Source organism: Penicillium malachiteum (assembly GCF_028827825.1).
Source record: "Penicillium malachiteum strain IBT 17515 chromosome Unknown utg000002l:1.0-8849297.0:1.0-8852440.0, whole genome shotgun sequence".
In the NCBI taxonomy this organism is placed as follows: domain Eukaryota; kingdom Fungi; phylum Ascomycota; class Eurotiomycetes; order Eurotiales; family Aspergillaceae; genus Penicillium; species Penicillium malachiteum.
In genome coordinates, this window is record NW_026643095.1 from 8676859 (window position 1) to 8702040 (window position 25182).

Here is a 25182-nt window from a genome sequence, read left to right on the forward strand (position 1 = left end):
TTTATATAGTGTCTAATAACTTCAAATACCATTTGCAGTAGAATCTTTGCATTCTACTGATATGTACTCTACGAAGATACTCCCTCAATAATGACTTTGATTACACTTTCCTTCCCCTGTCGCACTAGCTCAAATGCCTCTTCGGCCTGCTCAAACTTGAACCGGTTGGTGATCAATCGCTTGACATCGATCTTGCCACTGGCGATTAGATCCACTGCGGTCGGGTAGCAGCCAACAGTGTAGCGAATGGAGCCTCGAATGTGGTGATCGCGTATACAAGCTGTTGTGATCGGAAAAACAACATCCTAGAAGTGATCAGTCATTTGATATGCTGGATAAGATCGAATACCAAGCTTACCTCGCGCCCCATTCCAGCCTGCACATAAGTCCCACCTTTCTTGGTCAGGTGAATACCTGTCTGAATACAGGCTTGAGCGCCAGTAGCTTCCAGAACCACATCAGGTCCTTCTCCAAGATTAAACCTTTCTTTCATGATTTTCGCCACCTCCTCATTCCAAAGACTATCATCCCTCCCCTCGGGTTTTGGCGGAGGTACAAAGACATCGTCAGCACCAAAAGTCAGTGCAAAGTCCGCGCGTGATCGACTTATATCAACGCCGATAACTTTCTTCGCAGAGTATGCTTTGCTGACGGCTTGACAAAGCAAACCGATTGGTCCACATCCAAAAACTACCACTGTTTGGTTCGGCTTGACTTTTCCGACTTTGGTGATCTGCACGGCTACTGCAACTGGCTCTACTAGGGCCCCCTCTTCCAGGTTCATATGGTCGGGAAGTGGGTAGCAGTAGTCCGCTTGAGTTGTGTAGTATTTCGAAAGAGTACCATCGTGTGGAGGGGTTGCAGCGAATACGGTATCGGGACAGAGGTTATATGAGCCGGCTCGACAATAGTCACAGCTAGATTTATTAGTTTGGGGTGTGTTGGTTGAACTTGATGTCGGTGTTGACTTACTGTCGGCATGGAACGCCGGGCTCGATGGCTACTCGGTCGCCAACTTTGAGGTTCTTGGCTGCTGATCCAACCCCAACTACAGTGCCTGAGCTTTCATGACCAAGAACGATTGGTGAATTCATAATGAAATCTGTGAAATATCTTAGTTGGGTAATTCCGACGATATCAAAGATCTCATACCTCCGATCCGTCCTCGCTGCCAGTAATGTACATCGCTCCCACAGATACCAGTCTGCGCGACGTGCACTCGGACGTCCCATGGGTCCTTCGAATTTGGGACAGGTCGGTCTTCAAGGACTACATCTTTCACAGCGCGTAGAACAAAGGATCGATTTGTTTCCTGGTTAAATTTAGTTTTCGAATCTTCATGGTATCCCGAGGTCCTTTCACGCGTATACTCACGGCCATACTTCCGAGTCTTTCAAGTTGAATTTGTTCAGAGTAACGACACTCCCAAAATACTCGACAAAGGTATGAAAATAGGATTAAAGCAAAACATCTTGAGATCTTTGATGCCTTTATATAACAATGTGCTCCGTACTGTTGGTTTCGAAAACAGACTACCCCGTGGAGACTGCCCAGGTGCGACTTTGTGTCTCACCTCGTACCCAAGTATACAGCTAGTCTGTATACGGAAAGTCGTAAATAATTCGTTGACCCACCTGGGCGGTATCAAAAAACCATAACGACGGGATAACGTAAATTACAGAAAGGTACATGTACTGCCCAGGTGCATGGATATGTACTGGGGGTACCTTGATGGTAGGCCTGGAGCTGAATGTAGTGAACAGACAATTGAAAATATTTAACTTCGCAAGGACTTCATCGCTAAGTCTCCAGGACTCTCTATTAGACATTCAAATGTTGTGGAAGCATGGATTGAACGCAAGTCTGTTTGAACTTTGCGTTGGAAAGTTCAAGTTTTCCCTTTTATGCTGTGCCTTCGAGATACTCTATACTAGTAGGTAGATTGAGTAACACAGTTCAAAAGTAAGGTCTTCTGTGAATCTTCGAGTCCTCAAGGGGCATCAGCTCGAAGACCGGAGCTCAACAATAAGACCCTCGATGTGCTGACGAATCTTCCGACAGATACTCCGCACAGCATCTAACCCTTCGCCGGCAGGGTCATCAAGTTTCCAGTCGAGATAGCGCTTTCCAGGGAAGAATGGACAGGCGTCACCACATCCCATAGTGATGACAACGTCGCTGGCTTGAACCGGTTCGGTAGTTATAATTTTTGGCTTTTGGTCGCCGATGTCAATGCCTTCTTCGAGCATGGCCTCGACGACGACGGGGTTGATGGAGTCGACCGGGGCTGATCCGGCGGAACAAACTTCAATTGAGTCGCCGGCAAGATGTCTGAGGTAGCCGGCTGCCATTTGGGAACGACCGGCATTATGGATGCAGACGAATAAGACGCTGGGCTTGTTGGCCATCGTATATGACTTTTGAGTGATCGTTGGAAAGGTCGTTGGAATAGGTTTTTGAACGTGTCAGTGACCTCGGGAGGGTTGGATTATCACGTTCGTAGTACTTGGCGGCTGTGAAGAGTGAAAGCTCTAGATACCATGTAGAGAAAATGGTGATGTCTTCCTAGTATCAGCAAGCTTCAAATTGGAAGAGAGACAAAAGGAGGCTTTTGTTGAGACTTATATAGCCTACGTGGGGCCACAACTTGAATAATTAGAAATGGCATTTCATGGTGACTTTTGATAAGCCATGTAGTGGATACAAAAACGAAATCAAATCTGAAATAGAGCGTACAATTCTATAGTCGAAATGATCGGCTCGTCGTCACAATAATGAGTTCAGCTTTTAGCACTTAGCCTCTCTGGGCTAGCGGCTGGTGGCCTGCTTTATTATAAGACCGACAGAACATTTGGATGTCGTCAAATGTTTGAAAATTGTTCTGATATTCACATATCCCTGCACCGATCTGTATGTCACTTGGACACTATGACTGGTCAAAATCTTGGTGGAGAATTCAATGTTGATTTTCAGCCTGACAAATCACAATTCTAGACATCCATGGATGGATGTCATGGCTTTGATATGATTAGTCAATTACAACAAGTCAACAACCTCCAGGGCTGTCACTCACCTGATGTGATTGGCTGTCATAAGAATTACCCAGGTGAGGAGTGGGAACTACATCTGAGAATATCAGGTACGCATGAGTCCGTTCATCTGTTGAGATTTGTGAGGGAATAAGTCACTTATCTTTCACTTTTAGTTTAACATTCCGTAGCTTCGATGTGTTGGTACTAGATATGGCCATCTCAGGGAATTTCAACCACATCTCAAAGTACGTTTTTTGGTCCAATAAAACTATTTGGATCGGCTCCAAAATGGGATGAAATATCATCTCCGAGTCTCGGACACTTTCTTTATTTCCTTAGTCCGTGCCCAAGTGGGTGACACGTCACATACCAGCTATCAACTACCTATTCAGGTAGCGTCCTGTAGTACTCAAGTGCTTACATTCAATCAAGAAATTATAACAGCCGATCGTTCCTTCGTGTATGAAGATAAAGCACGCGTACTTCCCGTCTGAACTCATAGAAAACTCATCATCTTTCAGCCACGAGACCCATTCAGTCTACATCAACGATATTCTCTTGAGGCATTATTGATAGTGCTACCGAGTTGGAAATATCTACAACATGTCCAGCGACACCTACAACCTTGTCCAGTCCCGTTATGGTGACATCGCTAGGCAGAGTTACACCATCCAGCAGGACGAGAAAGAAGAGCAGATCGCCAGGGCCTTTGGCTACAGTGCGGAGGATCTCAGTTCGCTGCCTGAGAAGACGGACCTCGGATTAAGCTGCGGAAACCCAGTGGGATTTGCCAATATGAAAGAGGTATGTTGTGCGTTACTGTTATCTTCGCGCGGCTAATGGAAATTCCTAACTTTTGAGTATATAGGGTGAGACGATTCTGGACCTTGGAAGTGGCAGTGGCATTGACGTCCTCCTGGCTGCCCGTAAAGTTGGTGTCAATGGACAGGCAATCGGCGTTGACATGACAAAGGTGAGTGATGCGAGTTCAGGATCTTCCCTCTGTAGAGATCAGGATTCATAGTAGAAACGGAGAATGATCGAACTCGCCGAGAAAAATATGCAGAAGGCGGGAGTCTCCAACGCCAAGTTTATTGAAGCAACTATCAATTCCATGCCACTACCAGACTCCAGCATCGACTGCATCATTAGTAACTGTGTCATCAACCTTGTCCCGGCGATCGACAAACCGGCCGTTTTTAAAGAGATTGCTCGGCTATTGAAGCCGGGCGGAAGGGTTGCTATCAGTGATATTCTGGCTCGAAAGCCGCTCCCGGATCATATAACTAAGAACAAGGCGCTGTATTTTGGCTGTGTTGCCGGTACAAGTGAGATTGTGCGGTATGAGGAGTATCTCGAGCAAGGCGGATTCGAGGGTACGTATACCGCTATCGATGGCATTTGAGAGTCTTTTGTACTAACTTGCCAGTAGGTTTGCTCGTTGTTGACGCGAAATCGGACCTGAATCTTTAGAAGCAGTCGTCGTATTTGCCTCAGAGCTCATGCTGCGGTATTGGGGATCCGAGTAAGAAGACTACGAGTGATGTTGTAGACTTGGATTTTAATGAGTGGGTCGGTCAGTTATTACCTTCCACCCCGGCTCAAGCTTGATCATGCTGTTGACAACTTTTCAGGCTCTTTTCAGATCTACGCTATCAAGTCATAGGCATTTTCGCTTAAAAACTGCTGTGGAGAGGCTAGGATCCAGTTTGATGAGAACACCCCTGTAGTGCATGGCTCAGATAAGCGCAGTCTCATAGGTTCATGATGAGTATGTACAAAGGGGCGACCGTCAGAATTAGCTCAATTCAATTTCAATTGAATATTTCATCGCATCATCATTCATTTAGCAGCTGGAAGATGTCCATGTTTTTTACCATGCAGCTGGAGCTGGACTGACATCCTAGTTCCGACCGCACATCTTGCATGTTGGGGTAGCTTCGCATAGATGAAATGATTCCGGCTGCAGTTTCACACGAGGTATATTGTCCTGATTGTCCTGATTCCTGGTGCCCGCTGGGTGGTAGTAACGTTGAAGTACCTGGAGTGGGAGAGTCTAACGGATCCCTGTCGGAAATTTGGGTGTCGGGTACAGCCAAACGTGGATGAGGAACTGGGCTCGAACTCGAGGTTGATAAAGAAGGCTCCGTAACTGTTCTCTCGGGCGACGAATCGTTGCGTCCATAGTTTGATGGTATCCGCTCCCCGGAATCCACTGTATTTGACCTGGGAGATTGCCCCAGGTGCGACCGTGCCAGTAGCACAGCTTCCGAGCGCGAGGTGGGAAGAGAAATGTCAGCTGTGTGTGCTCTTAAGTATTCTTGAACTGTCTGATCAGAAACATCGTTCAGTATGAGCAGTGAGCGGAGAAGACGATTCTCTACAGCCACCTTTCGCCCCGCTTCTTGAACCTCTCGCGTAGCCTGAATCCCTTCAGTCTCAAATTTCCTCAGGCGTTGCTCAAGATCTTGGATATATTCTTTGCGTCGTGCACGCGAACGCCGTTGATTATCGCGAATTCGTACTGATGACGACATTCGATCAGTCTGGGCGATTGTTAGTCCTTGAAAGGGCGCTAGACTGCACATATTGCCTGGTTTAAGGTGGCCAACCTTAAGTTTTCTTGACTGTTTATTTGGAATCTCGGTCATCACTGTTATGTGAAGATGGCTATGAAGTCACTGAAGTGTGTGGCGAACGAGGAAGCATGGAATACCGAAGCAAGCACTTGACAGTACCGAGAACCAAAACCTTGGGATCCACTTAACTCATTTAAGAATTTTCGATCTTAGCCAATCAGTACCTGCCAGTGACATCTACTCATCTATGTGGAATTTGTTCGAATCTATAGATAAAAGCATCTGTTCATTAGAAATGCTATTAGAATCAATTTTTTTAATAAAATCGCCTGATGATTGTTCCTTTTCGAGCTCCCTTAACACGCAAAATCCCCTTGCTCATCGGCTCAGCGGTTAGTCTATCGCCCTACAGATACACCATCATGGCCCATTCCACGATTGCCCAACCGGGGCCAACTGCTATTCCCGACTTCGTCAATGGGCTTGAAAGCATAAAATTACCTGAACACCCGTCTCTAGCTATATCTCAAAGCAAAGATGACGCTGCGATTCGCCAGAAATATCGCCCTTTTATTCTCGACGACGCCGCCGAGGACTGGGTCAGTGCCTTGGAGTTAACAACTGCCATGGACTTGGCAGCACAAGAACTGAAAAGATCAAACAACCGACTGAAGGTGTTGGTGTTATACGGTAGCCTACGCCGGAGATCTTACTCTCGTCTGGTGGCGCTGGAAGCCAGCAGGATTCTCTTCCGTCTGGGGTGTGACGTGCGTGTGTTTAATCCCGATGGGTTACCAGTGAAGAATGATACCGAGCACGACCATCCAAAGGTGCAGGAGCTCCGAGAACTTAGCAAGTGGAGTGACGGGCATGTTTGGGTATCCCCCGAACAACATGGAAATCTCGTGAGCATTTCTTCGCCACCTCCCCCAATACCTGTTACCTCATTACTAACTGTCCACAGACTGCCGTTTTCAAAAATCAAATCGACTGGATCCCGCTCAATACTGGAAGTGTACGTCCGACGCAGGGCCGGACCCTCGCCATTGCGCAAGTGTGCGGCGGCTCGCAATCTTTCAATGCTGTCAACTCTCTGCGTCTTCTTGGTCGGTGGATGCGCATGTTCACCATTCCGAATCAATATTCGATCCCGAAAGCGTATACACAGTTCCCTGATGAGGGTCAAGCGGGAGATCCGAGGCTTTTGCCTAGCGGTAACCGGGACCGACTGGTGGATTGCATGGAGGAGTTTGTAAAATACACCATCCTCATGAGGCCTCACTTGGACCTTTTTGGTGATCGGTTCAGTGAGAGGGAAGAGAAAAGGGCCAAGGATGAAAATATGAGGCTGGCTTCAAGTTGAGCGACGCAATTTGAGTTTGATAATGGGATGTGTCTGTTGTACTATATGTACTGTGCCCACTGGAGGTTGCATTGGAGAGGTCAGGCTTTACTACTAGTAGGCTAAGGACTTCAAGTTTACTGCATCATGTGAAGAGATTGGCTAGTGTAGTATATAATGTCACTCATATTTACACACAAACGAAGTTCTTTAGATCTACATCAGCAACAAATAGAAGTAAGTGGTAGTAGACCTAAGATGCTCTATACCTATTTACAGTATTTTACACCTGGGCAGCGGCCTTTAAATCCAATACAGTTCAATACGTAGTACGATCAAACTGCATTCATTACAGCTTAACCAAATACGGGTTAGTGTAGATCAGGTATTGAAAGTCGCAGTCAACGGGGTAATCTATTTTCGAAATCTACTGTACTGGAGCCTCCCCGCCCGGTCGCTACCATAGGTATGTGACAGCATGTATGTCCGGACAGCTCACTCCGTTGACGAATGCTCCACGCCGCTGAAGAGTCAAAGCTTCTATTACTGAGACGCGGAGAAAGGTCCGATCCTAGTATTATCGATTTGCATATTTCCCGATGAAAAGCCTACGGCATATGGTTGAACCTGATTTCAAGTTCGGTTGTTGATGGGTTCTCAGAAAGTTGAAACGGCATATGGGAACCTGAGTCTACAATGTTGATTTTCTAGTACATCCCTTTCGATTCTTGATCGCACGATGCATATGTACATGATTGTCTATGCCATGCTGAAAATACAGCATCTCTCAGATCCCCGGGTCGATGACAACCTGAGGTGGAAATCTCTTGGGGTGCTACTCAGCCTTGACAAAGCGCGCCATTGAAGCAACATGCTCCCCTGGATTACTATGATCCACAAACCCATGTTTCGCATATAAAGGCGCACCATCCTTGCTCGCATCAACATACGCACTGACCCCCCTCAGCGTCTGCCAAATCGCAGCCCCATTGAACAAGCCTCGAGCCACATCCCCGTCGTTGGTAATCGGGGTGTGTAGCAAGGGTATCCAGGTCTGTCCACACATCGTCAGTACATGGTTCCAGTGCATGTGCAGTAAAGGGGTATGCCAAGCCATACAGAAGTGTTTTTGATCACCCATAACCCGCGTTCGATTGCCCTCTAATATTTGGAAGAATTTCTCGGCGGTATCGCCTTTCATATCCTCGTGCCATGGTGGCCAACGTCGTCCTCTTTCCTCAGGCATTGCCAGGTCCCATTTAGCAAAAGCCGCTACACGAGGTCGACCTTGCGAATCCACCGCTTCCGTGTCCACGATTTTAACGTATTTTTGAAAAGGCTTATTGGCCAAGTCCTCGCGACTCGCATTTTCCAGCCATTCCCGTACACCTGGTGTGTTTGGGAAGACCTCGGTCATGGAGGGGTCGGTAAATGCAGCGAACCATAACTCCGAGAGGGCACCAACGTCCTCTAGAGTCAATGGTTCGAGTTTCAGAGTGGAACTTGTCATTTTACTGGAGATTATGGTGAAAATGACCCGTACTGTACCTCGGGCTTGAAGAGAGAAAGTCTGCATATGTGCCTGCATGGGAATTCCTGTTCTTATACGCATATACGCAGGCTTGGCCCCCAGCTATTCGGATTCCAACGCTATGCTCGTTTAGGTGGCCTACTACGAGTCTCTTTGATCCCATAATATGCTGTAAATTATTTATCACCTTGCGCTAATGGATATATACTGGTTGCCTAAAGTCTATGGCATGTGTCTAAGCCTGCTTGAAATCCTCCAACGTCATTGAAGGGGCTTCGGTTCATTGTTCGGCTGGACTGGTCGACGGGCTCTAATCTAGGCCTCTGGAGGCCTTATCTACTAGTAAGTACTCCGTAGTAGGTCTCAACCTTGAAGCTTACTAGCAGGTGCCTAGGTAACTACTCTACGTTTCATGTCTCGAGTATTAAAATTCAAATTTTGTTGAAATGCTTTCGCACTGGAATCCGAATGTGGCTATGTACAGTACTATGGAAAAGCGGAAAAGCCGTCGGGGACTCGGGGCCCTGTACGGAGTAGGCAACCTTCAAGTTTCCAAGGGAAGGGAATCCTGGGGCCCTGGCATCAAAAATGTAGATGCCAATTAACTATGTAGTATGGCCTGATGGGACTTCAAGAATCTAGCACAGCCTCCAATTACGTGTCTGCACTAAAGTCTCTACATACTACATGGCCCCTTGAGCCATTGAGGATTGGTGCATTGGAGCCATCGAATTCAGGCACCAATGTTTACATTCGCTTACGTGATGTAGACTTTAAGCCTGAGGCTCTAATAGTCACGTGCCAAATTGACCTCGTGATAACTACAATTCTTTCATTACTGGGCAAGTATGTTAGGAAATATTGCAGGAAAATCCAAAGGATTTATAAATTAGATTAAAAAGAAACCTTCAATCCGATATCAGTCTTGGACCTCGGAATTCCCGAGTCGGAATCTCACACCACCAACGAGCTTGTGTACTTCAACTATCCCGTATGCACATACGCATCGGCAGAGTCATCCTCTCCACAAACGCATATCAATCCCTTCCACTTCAACCCCCACACCAGAGATATCCCTTTTAACCGATCTCCAATCAACATCCTCCACTGGATCTGAATTTAACAACCATCGCTTTCCCCGGTGAAGCTCAGGGTTAAGGCTTTTGCCGTACAGCAAATCACACCACGCGATAAGATAATCCGGTGCTCCACATTGTTGCTCGCGGCCGTGCCTCATCCGGCATCCGGGGAAAGCAGCTTTTTGCCAGAATCACATATCGGCGTCTTTTTTTCCCTTCTTCCCAATTCCGCAACAAGTTATACCTCAATCGTGACTTCTCATTGATGTGACAGAGCTCGCTATACATGGTGTGTGCTTGACCATGGCCTGCGCATCCTTAGCCTAGCTACCGTCTTTCCCACTCACATTTTATTACCCGCGATCTTAGACCATTCGACCCCCGCGGCACCCACTAGCCCGCCATGCTCGACTGGCAATCCCGAATTCGTGACCCTGTAGAGCCTGACTCTCCTTCTACTCCCTCGGAATCGACCCGAGCATCCTCTGCCCTCCCTATGCAACCTCCCGAAACTACTGCACCCCGCACCTTCGACCCCGATGCTTCGTTGGTCCTCGTCGGAATCCGAGGTTGCGGGAAACGTTCGCTCGGCTTTGTCGCCGCGACTGCCCTCAAGCGACGCTTCATTACCGAAGACCACTACTTCAAGGAGGTGACTGGGGTTACGCGCCATGAATACCTCAAGACCAATGGCAGCCAAGAATTTCAACGCCGAGACATTGAGGTGTTGAAACAGATGCTGGATAAACACCGCACAGGATGTGTTATTGAGTGTGGACTGGGAAGTCTCACTCGGCCTGTTCAGGATCACCTGCGCCGCATCTCCCAAACCAATCCGGTTGTCCACATCCTGCGCGACATTGACCGTATTCAACAACTGCTCGGATTGGAAGATCAGTCCGTACGACTACTACAAGAAGGGGATCCACTGCATCGCACATGCTCAAATTTCGAGTTTTATAATCTGGAGGACCGAACACGCATTATTGCCGATGACGGAAGCCCCGACCCGAGATCCGCAGCTTATTCTTTCAAACTGCAAGAAGTCAAGGAAGATCTGACTCGATTTGTGCGTTTTGTCACAGGTGTCGATGTGAACCAAACTAGCTACGACTCGCCATTCGTCTTGTTGGAGACTCCACCAGAGCTTCGTTCTTATACACATGCCATACTTGTTCGCTCATCCGACCTGGTTGAAGATAATGTAAATCTCCCGGAGCTGGAGTCCGGAGGAGATGCCATTGAACTATGTGTAGACCGCTGGGGTCCCGATACAGCTGCTGTGATCAGCCAACAAGTCGCCGTTTTGCGCCGTAACGCTCGCACGCCAATTATACTCTCCGTCGACATGACAACTTCGGGACTCGGTCGACGAGATCAGTCGACTTCATCATATTTCGATATATTGGAACATGGTCTTCGCTTAGCAGTGGAATATCTAGTCGTAGATCTCGGACAAAACAGAGCTCAGCTTGCGCAAATCATTCGTGCGCGAGGCAATACCAAGATAATTGGTCAACATGTCTTTGAATCAACTTCTCGGGTGAAGTGGACTGATGAAGGCTGCGTGACCTTATACAACGAAGCTGAGAAGTTGGGTTGTCAGATTGTGCGTCTTCTGCGAGTTGCAACGAACCGAGATGAGAACGCCACTGTCCTTGAGTTTACCAACAAAATCCGAGCCTTGACTGGAGAACACGCTCCTTTAATTGCTTATAACATTGGACGTCTTGGGCGAACATCTCAAGTCTTCAACTCGATTTTGACCAGCGTTACCCACCCTGCTATCACACGAACAACAGAGTGTGAGCGTGATCCTCTGATTACATCCCGCGATGCTGTTCAAGCACTATTCCAAAGCTACGTGCTGGATCCATTGAAGTTCTGCATTCTTGGTTCCAGTGTAGCCTACAGTCTTTCCCCTCCTATGCACAACGGCGCTCACCAACACTCCGGCATGAGCCACACGTATAAAATCCCCGAATCTCCTTCATTAGCTATATTGGATGAATTGCGACGAGATCCAAACTTTGGCGGCTCGAGTGTTGTACAACCTTGGCGTGTGGAGCTGTACCACAAACTTGCAGCTAAAAGCCGACACGCTGAAGCAATTGGCGCTATTAATACCATTATGCCTCTGCGAGGTCCCTCCGAAGGCGGAATGTACTCGCTCCAAGAACAAGCCATTCGACGCAACCAGGCAGGTCCGGTGCTCGGATGGTACGGAGAAAACACAGATTGGGTCGGTATTGAGATTTGCTTCACTCGACACCTATCCCCTCGCAACGCCATCAGCGCTAAAACAACTGGCTTGGTGATTGGCGCTGGTGGTATGGCTCGCTCTGCTATCTATGCTATGCTTCGCATGGGTTGTCGGAAAATCTTCATCTACAATCGCACGCAATCGCGCGCGGAAGAAGTGGCTCGTCACTTTAATTCGTGGGCTTCGTCCCAGGTGGACTCGGTAGATGTGGTTCGAGTACTCAAGTCAACACAGGATGATTGGCCTGATGATTCAAATCCTCCCAGTCTTATTGCATCTTGTGTACCGGCTGATCCGGATCAGGCTGAACCCCCTGCCAATTTTGAGATGCCCTTGCAGTGGCTTGGGAGTACCACTGGGGGTGTTGTTCTTGAGGTTAGTTTACCCCCTTATGCATTCCCAGCATGTTAGATTACATACTAATTGTGATATAGCTTGCCTACAAGCCCTTAGACACACCTCTGTTGAAACAGATGCGCCGGATACGAAATGATACCGGTCGCTCCTGGGTATTATCCGATGGCTTGGAGAATGTTATCGAGCAGGGTATAGCTCAGTGGGAATTGATGACTGGCCGTAAGGCCCCTCGACGATTGATGACCCTGGAGGTCCTTCGCAATTACGAGGGCGACAATGGACGATTTGACGAGAAGACTATTCAGGCTCGACTGGACGGCGTTTGCTCGTAGACTGGAAGGGAAAATTGGACATTTATTCATGGTATATTTAGAGTCCTGGAGTTGTGGTTTTAGACAACCATTCATTTGATCTGTACTTAATAGCCGTTATTGACAATTTCTTTATGTCCTCAGAACGCATTCCAATGTAGTGCCAGTGTCAACTTGAGCTTTAGCACTTGATCTTGCCGTCCAGGTTATCCATCATGAGAAGTATACTGTTTGGGTTGGCAGTAATGCGATCAAAAGATTGATACAAAACAATTCTATTCTATAGTAAATTCGTTCAAAATCAGATATGTCCATAACAGGCATCAACACATGTGCAAGGGCTCTAAAATATGTATTCTATACAATAGGATGCAAATTCTCTCACTCGGCATTGCGCTTTCGGGTCGCAAGTCTGTCTTGAGTCTGCAGCGACTCAATAATACCAGGACCAGAAGTCTCAATGGCGGAGAGAAGAGACTCAACGGTCTCCTTGGAGGTCAAGATGTTCACCACGCAACGGAAGAACTTTCCACTTCCAACAGCATCTTCGTCTCCACTGGGAGGTGCAAAATCAACCATGAATCCCTTAGGAACAATAGCATGCGTGATCTGCTCCGTAACCTTGCTATTCTTCTTGCCTCGTTGCGTTTCGTCCGATGCAGTGTCGCGTGAGTACACCATCTGCTTGCCAGGTGCATAGTAGAAACAGACTTGCAGACAAGGGGGCGCATTCTCACTAACGAGAATAAAGTCCGGGTGCTTCTCAACAAGAGTAGCGAGGTGTGCGGCAACCTCAGAGGCTGTGTCAATCTGCTGTGCATAGCCTTCGCTACCGTAGTATGTCCATCCGAGGAATAGTTTCAGTGAATCGGCGCGTCGGCCGCATTGCAAAGTGAGGTCTGCAAGATCCCAGACCTCTGGTGAATCGACTTCGATCTCTGGCTCGGGGTGCGTACCGTTGGTAGCTGGTTGCGTGTCTTCATTATGGAACAGATATCCCGCTGGTAGAGTGTTGGCACGGTGGAATTGGCGCATATCAGAAGCTAACAGGAACGAGCAGGTAACGGGTGCACCGAGCATTTTGTGAGGGTTGATTGTAATGCTGTTTGCTTTCTCTGATCCTGATAACTTGTATTTCTGTTTCTCGGAGAAAACGAACGATCCACCCCATGAACCATCAACATGGAACCAAAGATTATATTTCTGACAGATGCCAGCGATTTCCTCGAATGGATCGAATGATCCCATAACGGTGGTTCCGGCTGTGGCATTCACGTAAAATGGCGTGCGACCTTCACTTTGAGCCTTTTGTACCAGTTTCTCCAGTTCAGATGGAATCATACGACCCTGCTTGTCAACCGGAACTTGCCAAACAGCACTGCTACCGAATCCTAGCATTTGAGCAGCCTTCTCAACACTGTAATGACCGTGTGCACTTGTGAATAACACAAACTTATAGTTCCCATTGCCCTCTTTCTTGGTATCAGGGTAAAGATTGTTGCGCGCAATCACGATAGAGGTAGTATTCGATGCAGATCCACCTTGAACTGAAATTCCTCCTGCTCGAGGTCCGTTCAATCCAAAGAGGTTCGCTAAGCGCTCCCCGGTGTATTTCTCGATGACGGTCAATGCGGGCGAGACTTGGTAAACGTGCACATTGGTATTCAGAGTAGCGAGAATTAACTCCGCTGCAACTCCTGGCGCATTGGTGGAGGCATATAGTTTATCCAGAAATCCTTGGTGCCATGTGTTCACGGAGTATCGGAGGACTTTTTGCAGAACTTCAATCAGTCCTTCTTGTTGTCTTCCTTGCTCGGGAATCTCCAATTGAAGGATATCTCGCAGTTCCTCGGGCTTCTTGTAGTCCACTAGTGATGATCCGGTCGGTGTTCCATTTCCATTGACTCCGTTTGCGCCGGTATGTGTTCCTGGGGCATCTGCAGCTCGAATGAATGGGATGAGAAGGTCTTCGACGGCTTTCAACAGCTATTATTTTAAGCAATGGTTAGTGTTCGATATGATATAGAATGATCATTGGTAGGAGAGATCGAAATGATCAAGTTGAAAGGTATAAGATAATATTCAGGTGCATTGCATCGGATCAAAGACTCACATTTTGTACCTCATCGGCACGCGAAGGTGGGATGGCCGACATCGCAATGGTATAGTATATGGCACAGTAATGGATATTTTCCAATCAATATAAATTAATGATACAATATGCGCAGGGGAGTATCTCAGATTATGATAAATTTCCCCAATCGGTGCTGTTAAGATCAAGTTCAATCCGGCGCAAAAAAGAAGAAAAAAAGTTGATGCGCCGCTTGCCGCGGGGACTCGGATGGCGACATCGCAAAACGCTGACATCATCCGATGCGATTTTACACTATATTCAATGTCGGTGGTGCATTTACCAGGATGGTTCAATGCCCAGGTGTTCAATGTTCTCCTGTTTATACATTTCAGATGAATCCATTGTTCGATGCCTGGCCCTTTGGACTAATTTTAGAAAATTAAAGAATTTACGAGATGATATGAGGTGAAATGAGGTGATATATTAATTCAAGTTTGGATTCATTCAGGTTCCATAACACAAATATCTAAGACTCCTAGTAAAACGCCACGCACAATCTTTCACTGGCGATAAACGTATTTTACACCAAGAAAAAGAGGAAAGGAGGAGAAATGCAAAGGGAGAAAATGCAAGAAAGACTTTCTAGGCGACCATCGCGAGTCCGAATGCCGCAGCAAGCATGGGGACCTTGATGGCCAAGTGATCGGCTGCTCCTGTGAACACTGCGCCAACAGGAGTGCTTGAAGATGGAGGCAAGTTGTGTCGCTCACTGCTATCAGCGGTGTCACCTGAAGGACGAGGAATCACAGGCTTGGATGTCTGAGGAGACTGCGGAGAGATGGGCCTGATGGGGGTTGAGTCCCCGCTAGGAGTAGGGAAGGGACTTTGGGGATGTTGAGGGTAAAGACCCGCAGTAGGGGTAGATACCTGAGGGTATGATGGCTGAGCTGGAATTGCATCAGCACCCGTCGGGATCGCGCTAGACGTATGGCGAGGAATTCGAGCAGAAGACGTAGATGGGGGAGCTTGAGTAACAGACGTGGTTTGCTCATCTTCTGCCTCTTCGTCGTCGCCTGAGATCTCCCAAGAAGTCGGGGGGTTCAATTTTCGGCGAGGCTCTAGTATGACTTGGCTGAGGTTGTTCGTGATTGTGTGAGCTTGAGGGCGAGATTTCAATCACATCGACTGGAGCCAAGGATTTAGATGACTCCTTAGACGAGGCGCAGACGGTCATAGTATCTGTGACAAACTTGGTCACGTATCGAGTGGTAGGAGCCTTCGCATGTTTAGTAACGACGGGTTGCTCAACTGGAGCCTCAGGCGCAGGCTCGGACGAATGTTTTTCGACCGCAGCAGACTGAGTAATTGTATGAACCTTAACCACACTTAGAGTCTTCTCCACTGCATCAGTAGCTTCCTCAGTTGAGTGAACATGTTGTTCAGCAGGATGAGTAGGCTTCGAGACCGGAAGTTCGACAAGTTGAGCAACATGAGTCTCAGTAGATTGAGGCTTAGGAGCATGTGTTTCAACGGTATAGGGCTCTGAAATCGTGGGCTCAGTAATCGGTAATTTGGAGACCTCATGGGTGGAAGAGTGTGGGTGGGATGGAACTGAAGGACCCTTCACACCAGCTTGGTACACCTTGACAGAATTGATCTCCCAGTAGGTATCCTTGAACTGATCAGGGTTTTGAGCAACGAAGTTGGTGCAGCTTGCAAAGGAGTCGGAGCTCGACATAGGGCAACCTGACTCTCCAAATACACCGCCAGCCCAATCACCGCAGAAGGTCACATCAAACACAAAGGACTGAGATTTGAAACTGTTGGCGACATCACATCCTTCCTCGACTAGGGCCATCGGGATGCCGAATTCGGAGGTATCTGGCTCGCCCTTGGTAATAGACTCGGGAATGGAGTTGCGTGGGAAGTGCCAGATCTTGACAAACTCTTCTGTCCATTCCATGGCATAGACGCCACCTCCGGCCTGGTTGAATAGAGTACCGTAACTGCCCTTGTCTCCTTCGATAACACATCCCACAGGACCCAGAGCCTCTCCGCAGCCAGTTGCATTCACATATCCCGACATGCCTTCATCCTTCAGTGCACAGGTGCCAGAAGTATGCATCACGATCTCGTTGTGGTCCTGCATATTCACGCCCTCGATGATATCGATCTCTCCATCTCCAGGCCATTCCTTGCCTACGGTCCAGAACGCAGGCCACGAGCCACAGGCATTTCCAGGCATGTGTGCAATGTCTGCAATGACTAGCGAGTGTTCGTAGTATTTGTTCGTACCAACTCGAACCGAGTTACGACCTTTGTCGCTGGGGCTTAGCTTTGTTGCGTGATCCACGCCGAGGTAAACAGTGCCTTCGTCGGTGATTTTTACCAACCCAGCCTTGGATGCGCTGTCTCCATCCATATAATTCACCCATCCATTTGTCGGATCCGGTCCGTCATAGAAATGAAAATAATTGAAGAACTCCTCTCCCTGCCATGTCTCCATCAACTCGTATTCAGTGGCGTGGGCTGGTGAAGAGAGCCATAGAAGGAACAGCGATCCAGCGCTGAGAGATAGCGATGAAGATAACATCTTCCTCGAATGATAGAGGAAGCAGTGTAGAGACCAGATACTCGTTCAAGTTGGATAAAGAACAGGATCGAGGTCTTAGCAGATGACAGAAGAAGAAATGCAAAAGAGAACAATGGAAGTAAGAATGGCGAATGAAATGCGCCCAATAGTGAAAATTGCGCTTCCAAGCAGATTGTAGAATTCCAAATCGAAATAGTAATAGTGAATAGCAGTCGAATAGCAACCGATGTCAACAAAAGGGAGAGGAATGTACACGCGTGGAAGGCGCGGAGTCAAGACTATCACAGACTCACAGTGAATGGTATAACATTTTTGGACTTGACCACTCATTATGTCCTGGAATCTTGATTCACTCATCTTACCCACCAGTCAGACTCATTCAATAATAGGATGATAAAACCCCTGGATAGTGGTGTATGGTGCCTGAGCTCCGGTCAAATTGTTCAGGGATCTGGTATGGAGGGGATAATCTAGTCCAGGGCAATTGACTGAAGTGGTAACGATCACCCATTCTTCAAGGGATATTTCAAAATTTCTCAATAAATCATTTCTATAGAGGCAACTGGTGTGCAATTGATCAATATGAGACGAGACATCTCCTCCCATAGTGATCAAGCACTGAGCTCCCACCACGCGCATCATCAATTGGTAGGATTTTGGAGAACAGAGCAATAGAGATTTCGAGACTCGCTACGCCTGGTAGATTTTTTTTGATTTCTCAGACCATAGCAAGTTGCTTGCTGTGCTCCATACCCTTTTGTCATCTCACATTCCTGTGTTGCGTGGCGCGACCGTGCCAACTCAGGCGATATTTTGGCGAGAGATAATCCGAAAAATAAGGTGCCCCGACCGGGATGAATCATGGCCATCGCGAATCTATGTAGTAACCTGGAGACTCTTTCAATGTTAGACATCTCTCTGGCTTGTGTAGTGACGACCCCTGTAGTACTAACCTTGGAAGTGGTGCCACTGGTTGGAAGGTGACATGGCGGGTAGACCTGGGGAAAAATCAACAATCTCAATCATCGGATATCAATTTGGATGCACATTTTCTTCATGTAGAAGCCGAAAGTGAAGTATTTAATTTCTTTAAGATTTCCAATTGCGTGGCATTAAGTCAAACTTGAAACATTGATCGTATTCATTATACATGTCGGGGAACCTTGGAAGAGTATATAGGTCGAGTAAGCACTGGCTGAGGGGTATATACTACAAAAAACGTTACAATAACATAGAAGCCTAACGACGTGAAAAGCAGTTGAGGACCCCCGATTTGACCAGAAACCAGATGGATCCAGCGAAACGGAAGAGGGAGATACCAACAGTTGCCCACATAACAGCCACAGCGTAGCTCCAAACACGCGTGCCTGGGTTGTTCTATTCATATAAGTTAGCTTCATCATTCACAACACCATTAAAAATAATCCACGTACTGTGAGACAGAATCTCTTGATACCGACACTGTTGATAATTAGAACCATGATCAGGTTACTAAACACCCAGAGCAGGAGAAGATTCGTTCGGAAAGACTTGTACGAATCGTCCATAGTCGTGCTCTTATCCTCTGGAGGCGCCTCAAATGGTGCCAAAGCTCGCTTGACTGTGGTCTGGAAGAGAGTATCAATATCAATCTGAGGCCTGTCCACTTCTTCGATAACCCTCGACTTTCCATCCTTCTTGATCTGAGCTTCGGGGAGGATTTGAGTTTTCTCAGCGATCGGAGTTCCAAACGAGACGTCGTGCCAATTGCAGAAAGCGTAGACCATCATGATGTTTGATGAGCAAGTCGTTGCTGCATAGTGGGCCCAGCCGGATGTGAGAACATGCCAGGGATCCATATAGAGTAAACTGGTAATAAGATGAACACCGTATGTGCAGACAATAGAGATTACAACCATGTTCGAGGCAGAGGCATTCCAGCTCTCTGACTGAATGGCTTCCTCGTCCATGTCGACTGTAAAGGAGCTACCGATGTTGTTGGCCACAACATAGAATGCCAGCACGGTGACGTAGAGCTGGATGAAAGAAAAATACATGAAGGCCAACACATAAAGCAGACGAGAACTGGAGAAGGGTCAATATTGCTAGATAAATGGCTGAGAAACATAGGTTCTGTAAACTTACCCTTTGGGTCGGTTTCCAAGGGACAAGATAAATTGAAGACCCAGGAAGACGCAATAAAAGTATTTGAAAAAGGTGTGTACGATCGGAGAAGCTTCATTACCAAAAGGCCATGCCAAATCGTCGTTAAAAGTGCCGGGGGTACCGACAAGGTCCATGATGCCCACGCTGATCAACCAGAATGAGGCTATTTGTGGTTAGATTAAGTTATATCAAGCATGGGGGAAATGAGCATACCGAGTGAAAACCAAGACAAGATTAACTTGGAGAAGTTGTACAGCATTTGGAGATAGAAAAGTGTGAGTCGCAAGACATTATGCCGACTCCTAAATATACGAGTGAAATGAATCAACGCATACAAGTTCGATGCAAATGAACCGTTAAAAGACTGTCGCTGTTCGATGATGAAGTCTGTGAAGTCTTTAGGAACTTGGGCTTCACAGTTGGCGGCTTTGACGAAGGACAAGTGCCATTTTGAACCAGCCTTTGCGACTAACTCAAATGACAAGATTCGATCTCCGGCAAGGAACATATTCTTCTTGAAGATACTCATTCCTTCAATACCCTTCTTGCCCAGTTTCTTCGAAAGTGTCAGATCACCGTTGAAATATTGTTCCAGTGGTCGTCCCATGATGGCTCGGTATCGGTAGGCTGAGAATGCGCCCAGAGAGACTTGTCCGAAGATACTTTCTAGAGGCTTGTCGAGAATGTTCGATTTCATGTGTTCAAAGTTCTGGATGGCGACGAAAGGGTTGATCAAGGATCTTTTATCGCGCATCGCATGAGTCTCACCGCAGGAGCCACCAAGGTTTTCATCGTTGTAAAACGCCTGCCATAAACCAAGTAAGGATCGTTTAGATGGCTTTGTTCCTGCGTCAAGTAATACAACCACTTCTGGGTTCAGCATACGGCAGAAACCGTTGAAAATCCAGCGGTGCGAGTTGATCTTATTACTTGGCTTTTGCTTCAAGCATAAAATCATCTGAACAGGTGGAAGGTTGGTCGACTCATCCCCCTGAGGTCGCACTAATTGTTGATCCGGGGTGACAGACAGTTGGGTAGTGTATTCAAACTGTGGTGTTGTTGATCTTAGTTGAAAGTCGTATACAGTAGTGCTGTGTCAGAAGGTGCAACTCACAATATGTGCCACTGTCTCTCTCCCATCAACAGACTTCTTCATGATACCCTCCTGATATAAACCAATGGTCGCCAATACATCAAGAGTATTCTTATCGCAAGGATCAATTCCATCAAAAACCAATGTGCATACGATCTTCTGCCAAGCCGGTCCACCTTTCTGCCAGAATTCGGATCGTCGAAGATTTGTGATATCGCGGATGTTCTGCATAACACCGTGGAGAGTATGCGCAGTGAGAACCTTATTCTCACTCTTGCATGTAATGGCGATCATCAACTCGGTATGTCGACTATACATGGCAGGACGGAGGTTGTAACCATTTCGCATAATAAATTCATCGGGATCGCAAGTGGCCGCGGTATCTGTTCAATCAGTTCCAAGTTCTCCATCGCTTCAAGATCTGGACAACACACATCTAATATGAGAGAACTCCTCGCCATATTCCTCCCCTTCTCGATATTCCTTCTGCATCGCATTTTGAATCGCGCTCGGTACGGGATAGTCGGCACTCAAGACGAAGCCTTGCACGAGCTTGATCTTTCGGGTCGCATATCGGCGAATGCCTCCTCCTTGGGGAAATGATTGCGCAAAAGATCGACGTTGCATTGCATTGCCGCCATGGTGACTGTAGACAGATCGTCGAACCTCGCTCTGGTCTTCTCTGCTTTCAGAGCCGAATTTTCGCTGTTATACCGGATAACCCGCGTTAGAACTTAGCTCGTTGCCCCCGCACCGAGGAAACCGGCCCCATCACCAACAAAGAACGAGAGAGAAACAACAGAAAAACAAACAGACTGAGATCACCTACATCGAATGAAAGAGCATCTGTACTAGCACTACTGTCTCTAGTATGCGACTGAAAATAGTCGGATATTTGAGATGGAGCGGGGGATGCCGACCCGGGAGTACCCATTGCGCCTGGTTTTTTTTTCTTCGCAATGGATTTGGGGATTGGAGATACTCGAAAGCTCAAATTCGAGACAGGGAAAAGAACAGGAACAGACAATCAATTTAGCGAGAACTTCCCTGTCATGCGCTAAATCATACGGGGGAAAATGCCGCGTGTTCTGCTCTGTCTCTGAATGAGTGACGGCGATCGGTCTACGTAGCTACGCAGGCCCACGAGACTAGATTGATCGTCTTGATGAGAAGGGTAAAATCTATTTCCAATGGGGAAGACCCATATTTTTTTTCTACAATGAAAAAAAGATCCAGATCTCAGGGCTTGGCCTGGCAAAACCTAGCGTATAAACTCGCGGCTTTTTTCCACTACTGACTCAAAGGTTCAACATCTGATTGGAAGCATATAGTCAGTGGCCCGTGGAAGACGCAAAGGATGATGGACTTGGAAGCAGAGCTGCGCAACGGTCGTACGTCAGCATAATGGCCCACTAATCATGGTCCGGATGGGCTAATTTCTCGTTGACATGGCAATCTTTCATATGAGAAAATCAACGGTGGAGTCTGATATTACATCCTTGAGATAGGGAACCGTTTCATCGACAATACTTCATCCGATTCATGCGCTTAAAACTCTTCAAGTTCTCCAACTGAAAAGCCACTGAATTGACTTCACCTAAGCCTTGGATCCGCCACTGCAATAAAGATTTGCCGGATGGTGGAGACTAGCAGGAACTGCTAAAAGTTCATTTTATTGGTTAATATTCAGCCATTTATTGCAAGATTATGGATCCACTTACTCCCGCTATAACAATCCAGATTCAGAAGACGACGTTGACATTTAAGATAATTTTCTATTTATGAGGATGAGCTAAATTGGAGAAATGCCGAATCGGCAAATTCCGAGTTTATTCGCATATCTCATGTGGCACGGAGAAATAGCCTCATTTTCATCAACCTCTTACGTGGTGATCATTACCTGCTTCGTCACCACTATCCGGTGGACGCGAATTATTAAGATCAGCCGCCCCTGGGGCTTTGTCCCCCTAGGAACCTTTTTTCCCCTAGATACGAGTCCGAGAGCCTTCAAATTCTCTTGTTAATGAGCTAGTGACGGCAAAATGTGCATAGTAGCGGAAGATGCCGAACGCACTTAAAATGGTTATGGTTGATTGAAGCGAGTACTGGCATGACCCCAGCGAAATCAAATAATAGCATCAAATAGTCATAAATGAATGGACATTGACATTCAAAAGAGAAAGAAAATGCACTAAAGAAATGCACTTCTAACTATATACTAGTCAGAGCTATAACTTAAAATGTGCCATAAGTACTCTCTCTTCCGAGCAAAACCTGCAAGTCACCACTAGCATCAAGATAATAGATAGCGCCGGTTTTCTTCATGCCCACCCAAGTATCAGTTCCAAAGAAGTCATTTGACCATTCAAACTCATCACCATTAACATAGTACTCATATAGTGTGTCGTAAACGCTAATGTCAGTAATCAGACCCTTACCCCATATAACAGCGTAAATCTGCATCGTGGCATCATCCGTCGGAGGAGCTGAAAGAATACTGGAGGTATCGATCGATAGACTCATAGCTCCAGGAACGATATTGAAGGCACCGTCATTCTTGTAGCTGACAAAAACACGTTGCTCACTATCACAGGTGAAAAGCATCGATACACTGGGAGTGACTCCATACCAAGAGTCAGTGGAAGGGTAGGGGTTGGTGAAAGGTCCGAAAAGGTCATTTGTGTCGATATCGATGTTACTTCCAGAATAGAAATTTGATTCGGCAGTTGTGGTCTGATCCGTGTCTGCGATGATAAATTTCTCGATCGTGAGCGCGGTACAGGTGTGAGTGGAGGTCACAACGGCCTCGGTTGTCACAGAGAGGACGATATCACTGATTGCAGTGGCAGTTTCTGTGACTGTTGCATCCACAGTAACATATGCAGTGAAGTCGAGAGTGGTTGAGCTAGACTCCACGTCTGTAAAGAATGAAGACTCGATTATGGTGGTAATAATAGTAGAGGTCTCAGTGTTGGTATTTGTAATATCGGTTGTAATGAAATTGGTGACGGATGCGCCGTCGGTCTCGGTGATTGTGACAGGAAGGGTCTCTGTAATCGTGATCTAAAAGGGTAAGAAATTGAATCATGACATACTTAAGCAATAAGGAGTACTTACAACAGGGGAAGGCTTCACCAGAGTCGTGGTGGTTGTCACAGTAGGTGTAGTTAGGTGCAAGCACTCGCAAACTTCAGTGATGAAGGCATCACTTTCAGCTTTTAGACAGGATGGAGTTGCAATTGCACGCTTCTGATTCAAATCTCGGCGGTCATAGATAATATCAGTTGAGGTGGCAGTGACAACTGTAGTGACAGTATAGGGCACTGTATCAGTGACTGTCACTGAAAGCACATCGGTAACAGTAGCTGTGTCGGTTTCGTCAACAGTCACTGTAGTCGACACAGTCTCAGTTATGTCAGTAGTCTGAGTGACTGGGACCGTAATAAGGTCAACTTCAGTCGCCGTGAAGAGGTCGCTAGCGATTAAAGTGAGAGTCTGCGTCGTTGTAGTTGTCTCGGTAGCGGTGGTAAATGCGGTGGCAGTTGCAGTGGTGGTTGGAGGAGTAGAGGTGACTGTGACAGTCTTTGTAGATGTTTGGATGTCCAGCACACTAGTACAGAAAGCATCGGCCTTTGAATCTAGCATGAGTAAATCCACAATAATGACCTCAAGCAAGCAAAAGTCGCGAGGCTGAAGCAAGGCTCCTGCATCATCAGCTACAGGCAGTGCAATAGCAGTTCCTGACAGGGCTACTGCAACCAAAGCCCAAAAATTTAACATTTGAAATGTTTGCGATGAGCAAGATTCAAATTGAGCAGAATATTGCTAATGTTGATTTTTATTTAGTTCGGATGAAGATACTAGCCTCTTTATATGCCCAGATGTAGTAGGTATATGACAACCGAGTTCGAGGAAACAGACCAAAGAACCCAGCTCATGGATCCAAACCTTATTCTTCGACATGGCTTATTCTGTTTTATGCTTGAAAAGACATTAATCAACAAAGCCGATATAAGCTGTGTTATTACTGGATGTCATGGTGTGGCGTGGCGGTGGCGTCGATTTCAGGTACGCTAGCAGCCCTAAAGAGTCTATCATCAGTGTTAAAATCCCCGACTTCAGGTGTTCAGAGGCGACCTATGCAGGAGTTTGCTTAAACTCTCGGCCTAAAGTGCAATCTCTGAAGGACCCGAGTGGCTGAAGTGCTCATAGTGGACTCTCTGGCGAGCGCTAAGCTCCACTGGCATTCAAATGTTGTTTAGCCTTGGGGAAATTTAGCCGATACTATTCACTCTTCACTCAATAGTTAGAGTGACGCGTATCAAAACATCCGAATAATCAATTCAATCTCACTTTCTGAATTTTCATCTAAATGTTCCAAGATTGTACGGAGTATCTGTCTGGCATTTACTTTGGTTCCAAACTCCAGAAAAATAAAGGGTTCAAATGTTGAAGAAGCTCAGTATAATTCAAGTCGTATCAATAAACATCAATATTACCAGAGCTCATCACACGCCTGAAGATGAACTTTACGGTGAAACTATTGTGGAACGCACAACATTAAACATCAATGAGCCTAGTGGGCATTATGCACGCTTCCACTTCGGGGTGGCCGAAGAGAGAATATTTTAGCTTGAAGTCGTTGCAAACTTCCAAGGAAATCATTTTGATCCTCGCCTCCAATTACCTACTTCACACATCATGATGAAGTCCCCACATATGTCCGTGGACTTGGATAGAATTTTATGACTTCTAGATCATCATGCACGCAAATGGTTCCCTT

General features: G+C 46.8%; 11 protein-coding genes across 11 annotated transcripts; 3 read left to right on the forward strand and 8 right to left on the reverse strand.

Moving 5' to 3' along the window:
- Positions 1-68: 68 nt before the first annotated feature.
- N7483_006247 (NAD(P)-dependent alcohol dehydrogenase) lies at positions 69-1380 on the reverse strand (the record flags this gene model as incomplete). The annotated part of the gene is made up of 5 exons (XM_057089684.1): positions 69-305; positions 359-917; positions 973-1102; positions 1153-1312; positions 1375-1380. The coding sequence occupies 5 exons, from the start codon at positions 1378-1380 to the stop codon at positions 69-71; spliced, it is 1092 nt and encodes a 363-aa protein (XP_056949513.1).
- A 620-nt stretch (positions 1381-2000) lies between these two features.
- On the reverse strand, positions 2001-2408 carry N7483_006248 (arsenate reductase ArsC; the record flags this gene model as incomplete). Its single annotated transcript, XM_057089685.1, has 1 exon — positions 2001-2408. One exon carries the CDS (start codon positions 2406-2408, stop codon positions 2001-2003), a length of 408 nt encoding a protein of 135 aa, XP_056949514.1.
- A 1227-nt stretch (positions 2409-3635) lies between these two features.
- Positions 3636-4505, forward strand: N7483_006249 (UbiE/COQ5 family methyltransferase; the record flags this gene model as incomplete). The annotated part of the gene is made up of 4 exons (XM_057089686.1): positions 3636-3836; positions 3901-4005; positions 4060-4408; positions 4465-4505. 4 exons carry the CDS (start codon positions 3636-3638, stop codon positions 4503-4505), a joined length of 696 nt encoding a protein of 231 aa, XP_056949515.1.
- Positions 4506-4870: 365 nt separating this feature from the next.
- Positions 4871-5620, reverse strand: N7483_006250 (bZIP transcription factor; the record flags this gene model as incomplete). Its single annotated transcript, XM_057089687.1, has 1 exon — positions 4871-5620. One exon carries the CDS (start codon positions 5618-5620, stop codon positions 4871-4873), a length of 750 nt encoding a protein of 249 aa, XP_056949516.1.
- Positions 5621-6033: 413 nt separating this feature from the next.
- Positions 6034-6974, forward strand: N7483_006251 (arsenic resistance protein ArsH; the record flags this gene model as incomplete). Its single annotated transcript, XM_057089688.1, has 2 exons — positions 6034-6516; positions 6576-6974. The coding sequence occupies 2 exons, from the start codon at positions 6034-6036 to the stop codon at positions 6972-6974; spliced, it is 882 nt and encodes a 293-aa protein (XP_056949517.1).
- An 814-nt stretch (positions 6975-7788) lies between these two features.
- N7483_006252 (acetyltransferase) lies at positions 7789-8463 on the reverse strand (the record flags this gene model as incomplete). Its single annotated transcript, XM_057089689.1, has 1 exon — positions 7789-8463. The coding sequence occupies one exon, from the start codon at positions 8461-8463 to the stop codon at positions 7789-7791; it is 675 nt and encodes a 224-aa protein (XP_056949518.1).
- Positions 8464-9966: 1503 nt separating this feature from the next.
- N7483_006253 (repressor protein) lies at positions 9967-12515 on the forward strand (the record flags this gene model as incomplete). Its single annotated transcript, XM_057089690.1, has 2 exons — positions 9967-12201; positions 12261-12515. 2 exons carry the CDS (start codon positions 9967-9969, stop codon positions 12513-12515), a joined length of 2490 nt encoding a protein of 829 aa, XP_056949519.1.
- A 360-nt stretch (positions 12516-12875) lies between these two features.
- N7483_006254 (pyridoxal phosphate-dependent decarboxylase family protein) lies at positions 12876-14649 on the reverse strand (the record flags this gene model as incomplete). The annotated part of the gene is made up of 2 exons (XM_057089691.1): positions 12876-14480; positions 14608-14649. The coding sequence occupies 2 exons, from the start codon at positions 14647-14649 to the stop codon at positions 12876-12878; spliced, it is 1647 nt and encodes a 548-aa protein (XP_056949520.1).
- A 561-nt stretch (positions 14650-15210) lies between these two features.
- Positions 15211-17161, reverse strand: N7483_006255 (glycoside hydrolase family 16 protein; the record flags this gene model as incomplete). Its single annotated transcript, XM_057089692.1, has 2 exons — positions 15211-15641; positions 15697-17161. The coding sequence occupies 2 exons, from the start codon at positions 17159-17161 to the stop codon at positions 15211-15213; spliced, it is 1896 nt and encodes a 631-aa protein (XP_056949521.1).
- Positions 17162-18400: 1239 nt separating this feature from the next.
- Positions 18401-21171, reverse strand: N7483_006256 (Chitin synthase C; the record flags this gene model as incomplete). Its single annotated transcript, XM_057089693.1, has 7 exons — positions 18401-18538; positions 18595-19225; positions 19286-19469; positions 19520-20354; positions 20421-20782; positions 20834-21104; positions 21154-21171. The coding sequence occupies 7 exons, from the start codon at positions 21169-21171 to the stop codon at positions 18401-18403; spliced, it is 2439 nt and encodes an 812-aa protein (XP_056949522.1).
- Positions 21172-22634: 1463 nt separating this feature from the next.
- N7483_006257 (uncharacterized protein) lies at positions 22635-24179 on the reverse strand (the record flags this gene model as incomplete). The annotated part of the gene is made up of 2 exons (XM_057089694.1): positions 22635-23462; positions 23517-24179. The coding sequence occupies 2 exons, from the start codon at positions 24177-24179 to the stop codon at positions 22635-22637; spliced, it is 1491 nt and encodes a 496-aa protein (XP_056949523.1).
- Between the last annotated feature and the right edge of the window lie 1003 nt (positions 24180-25182).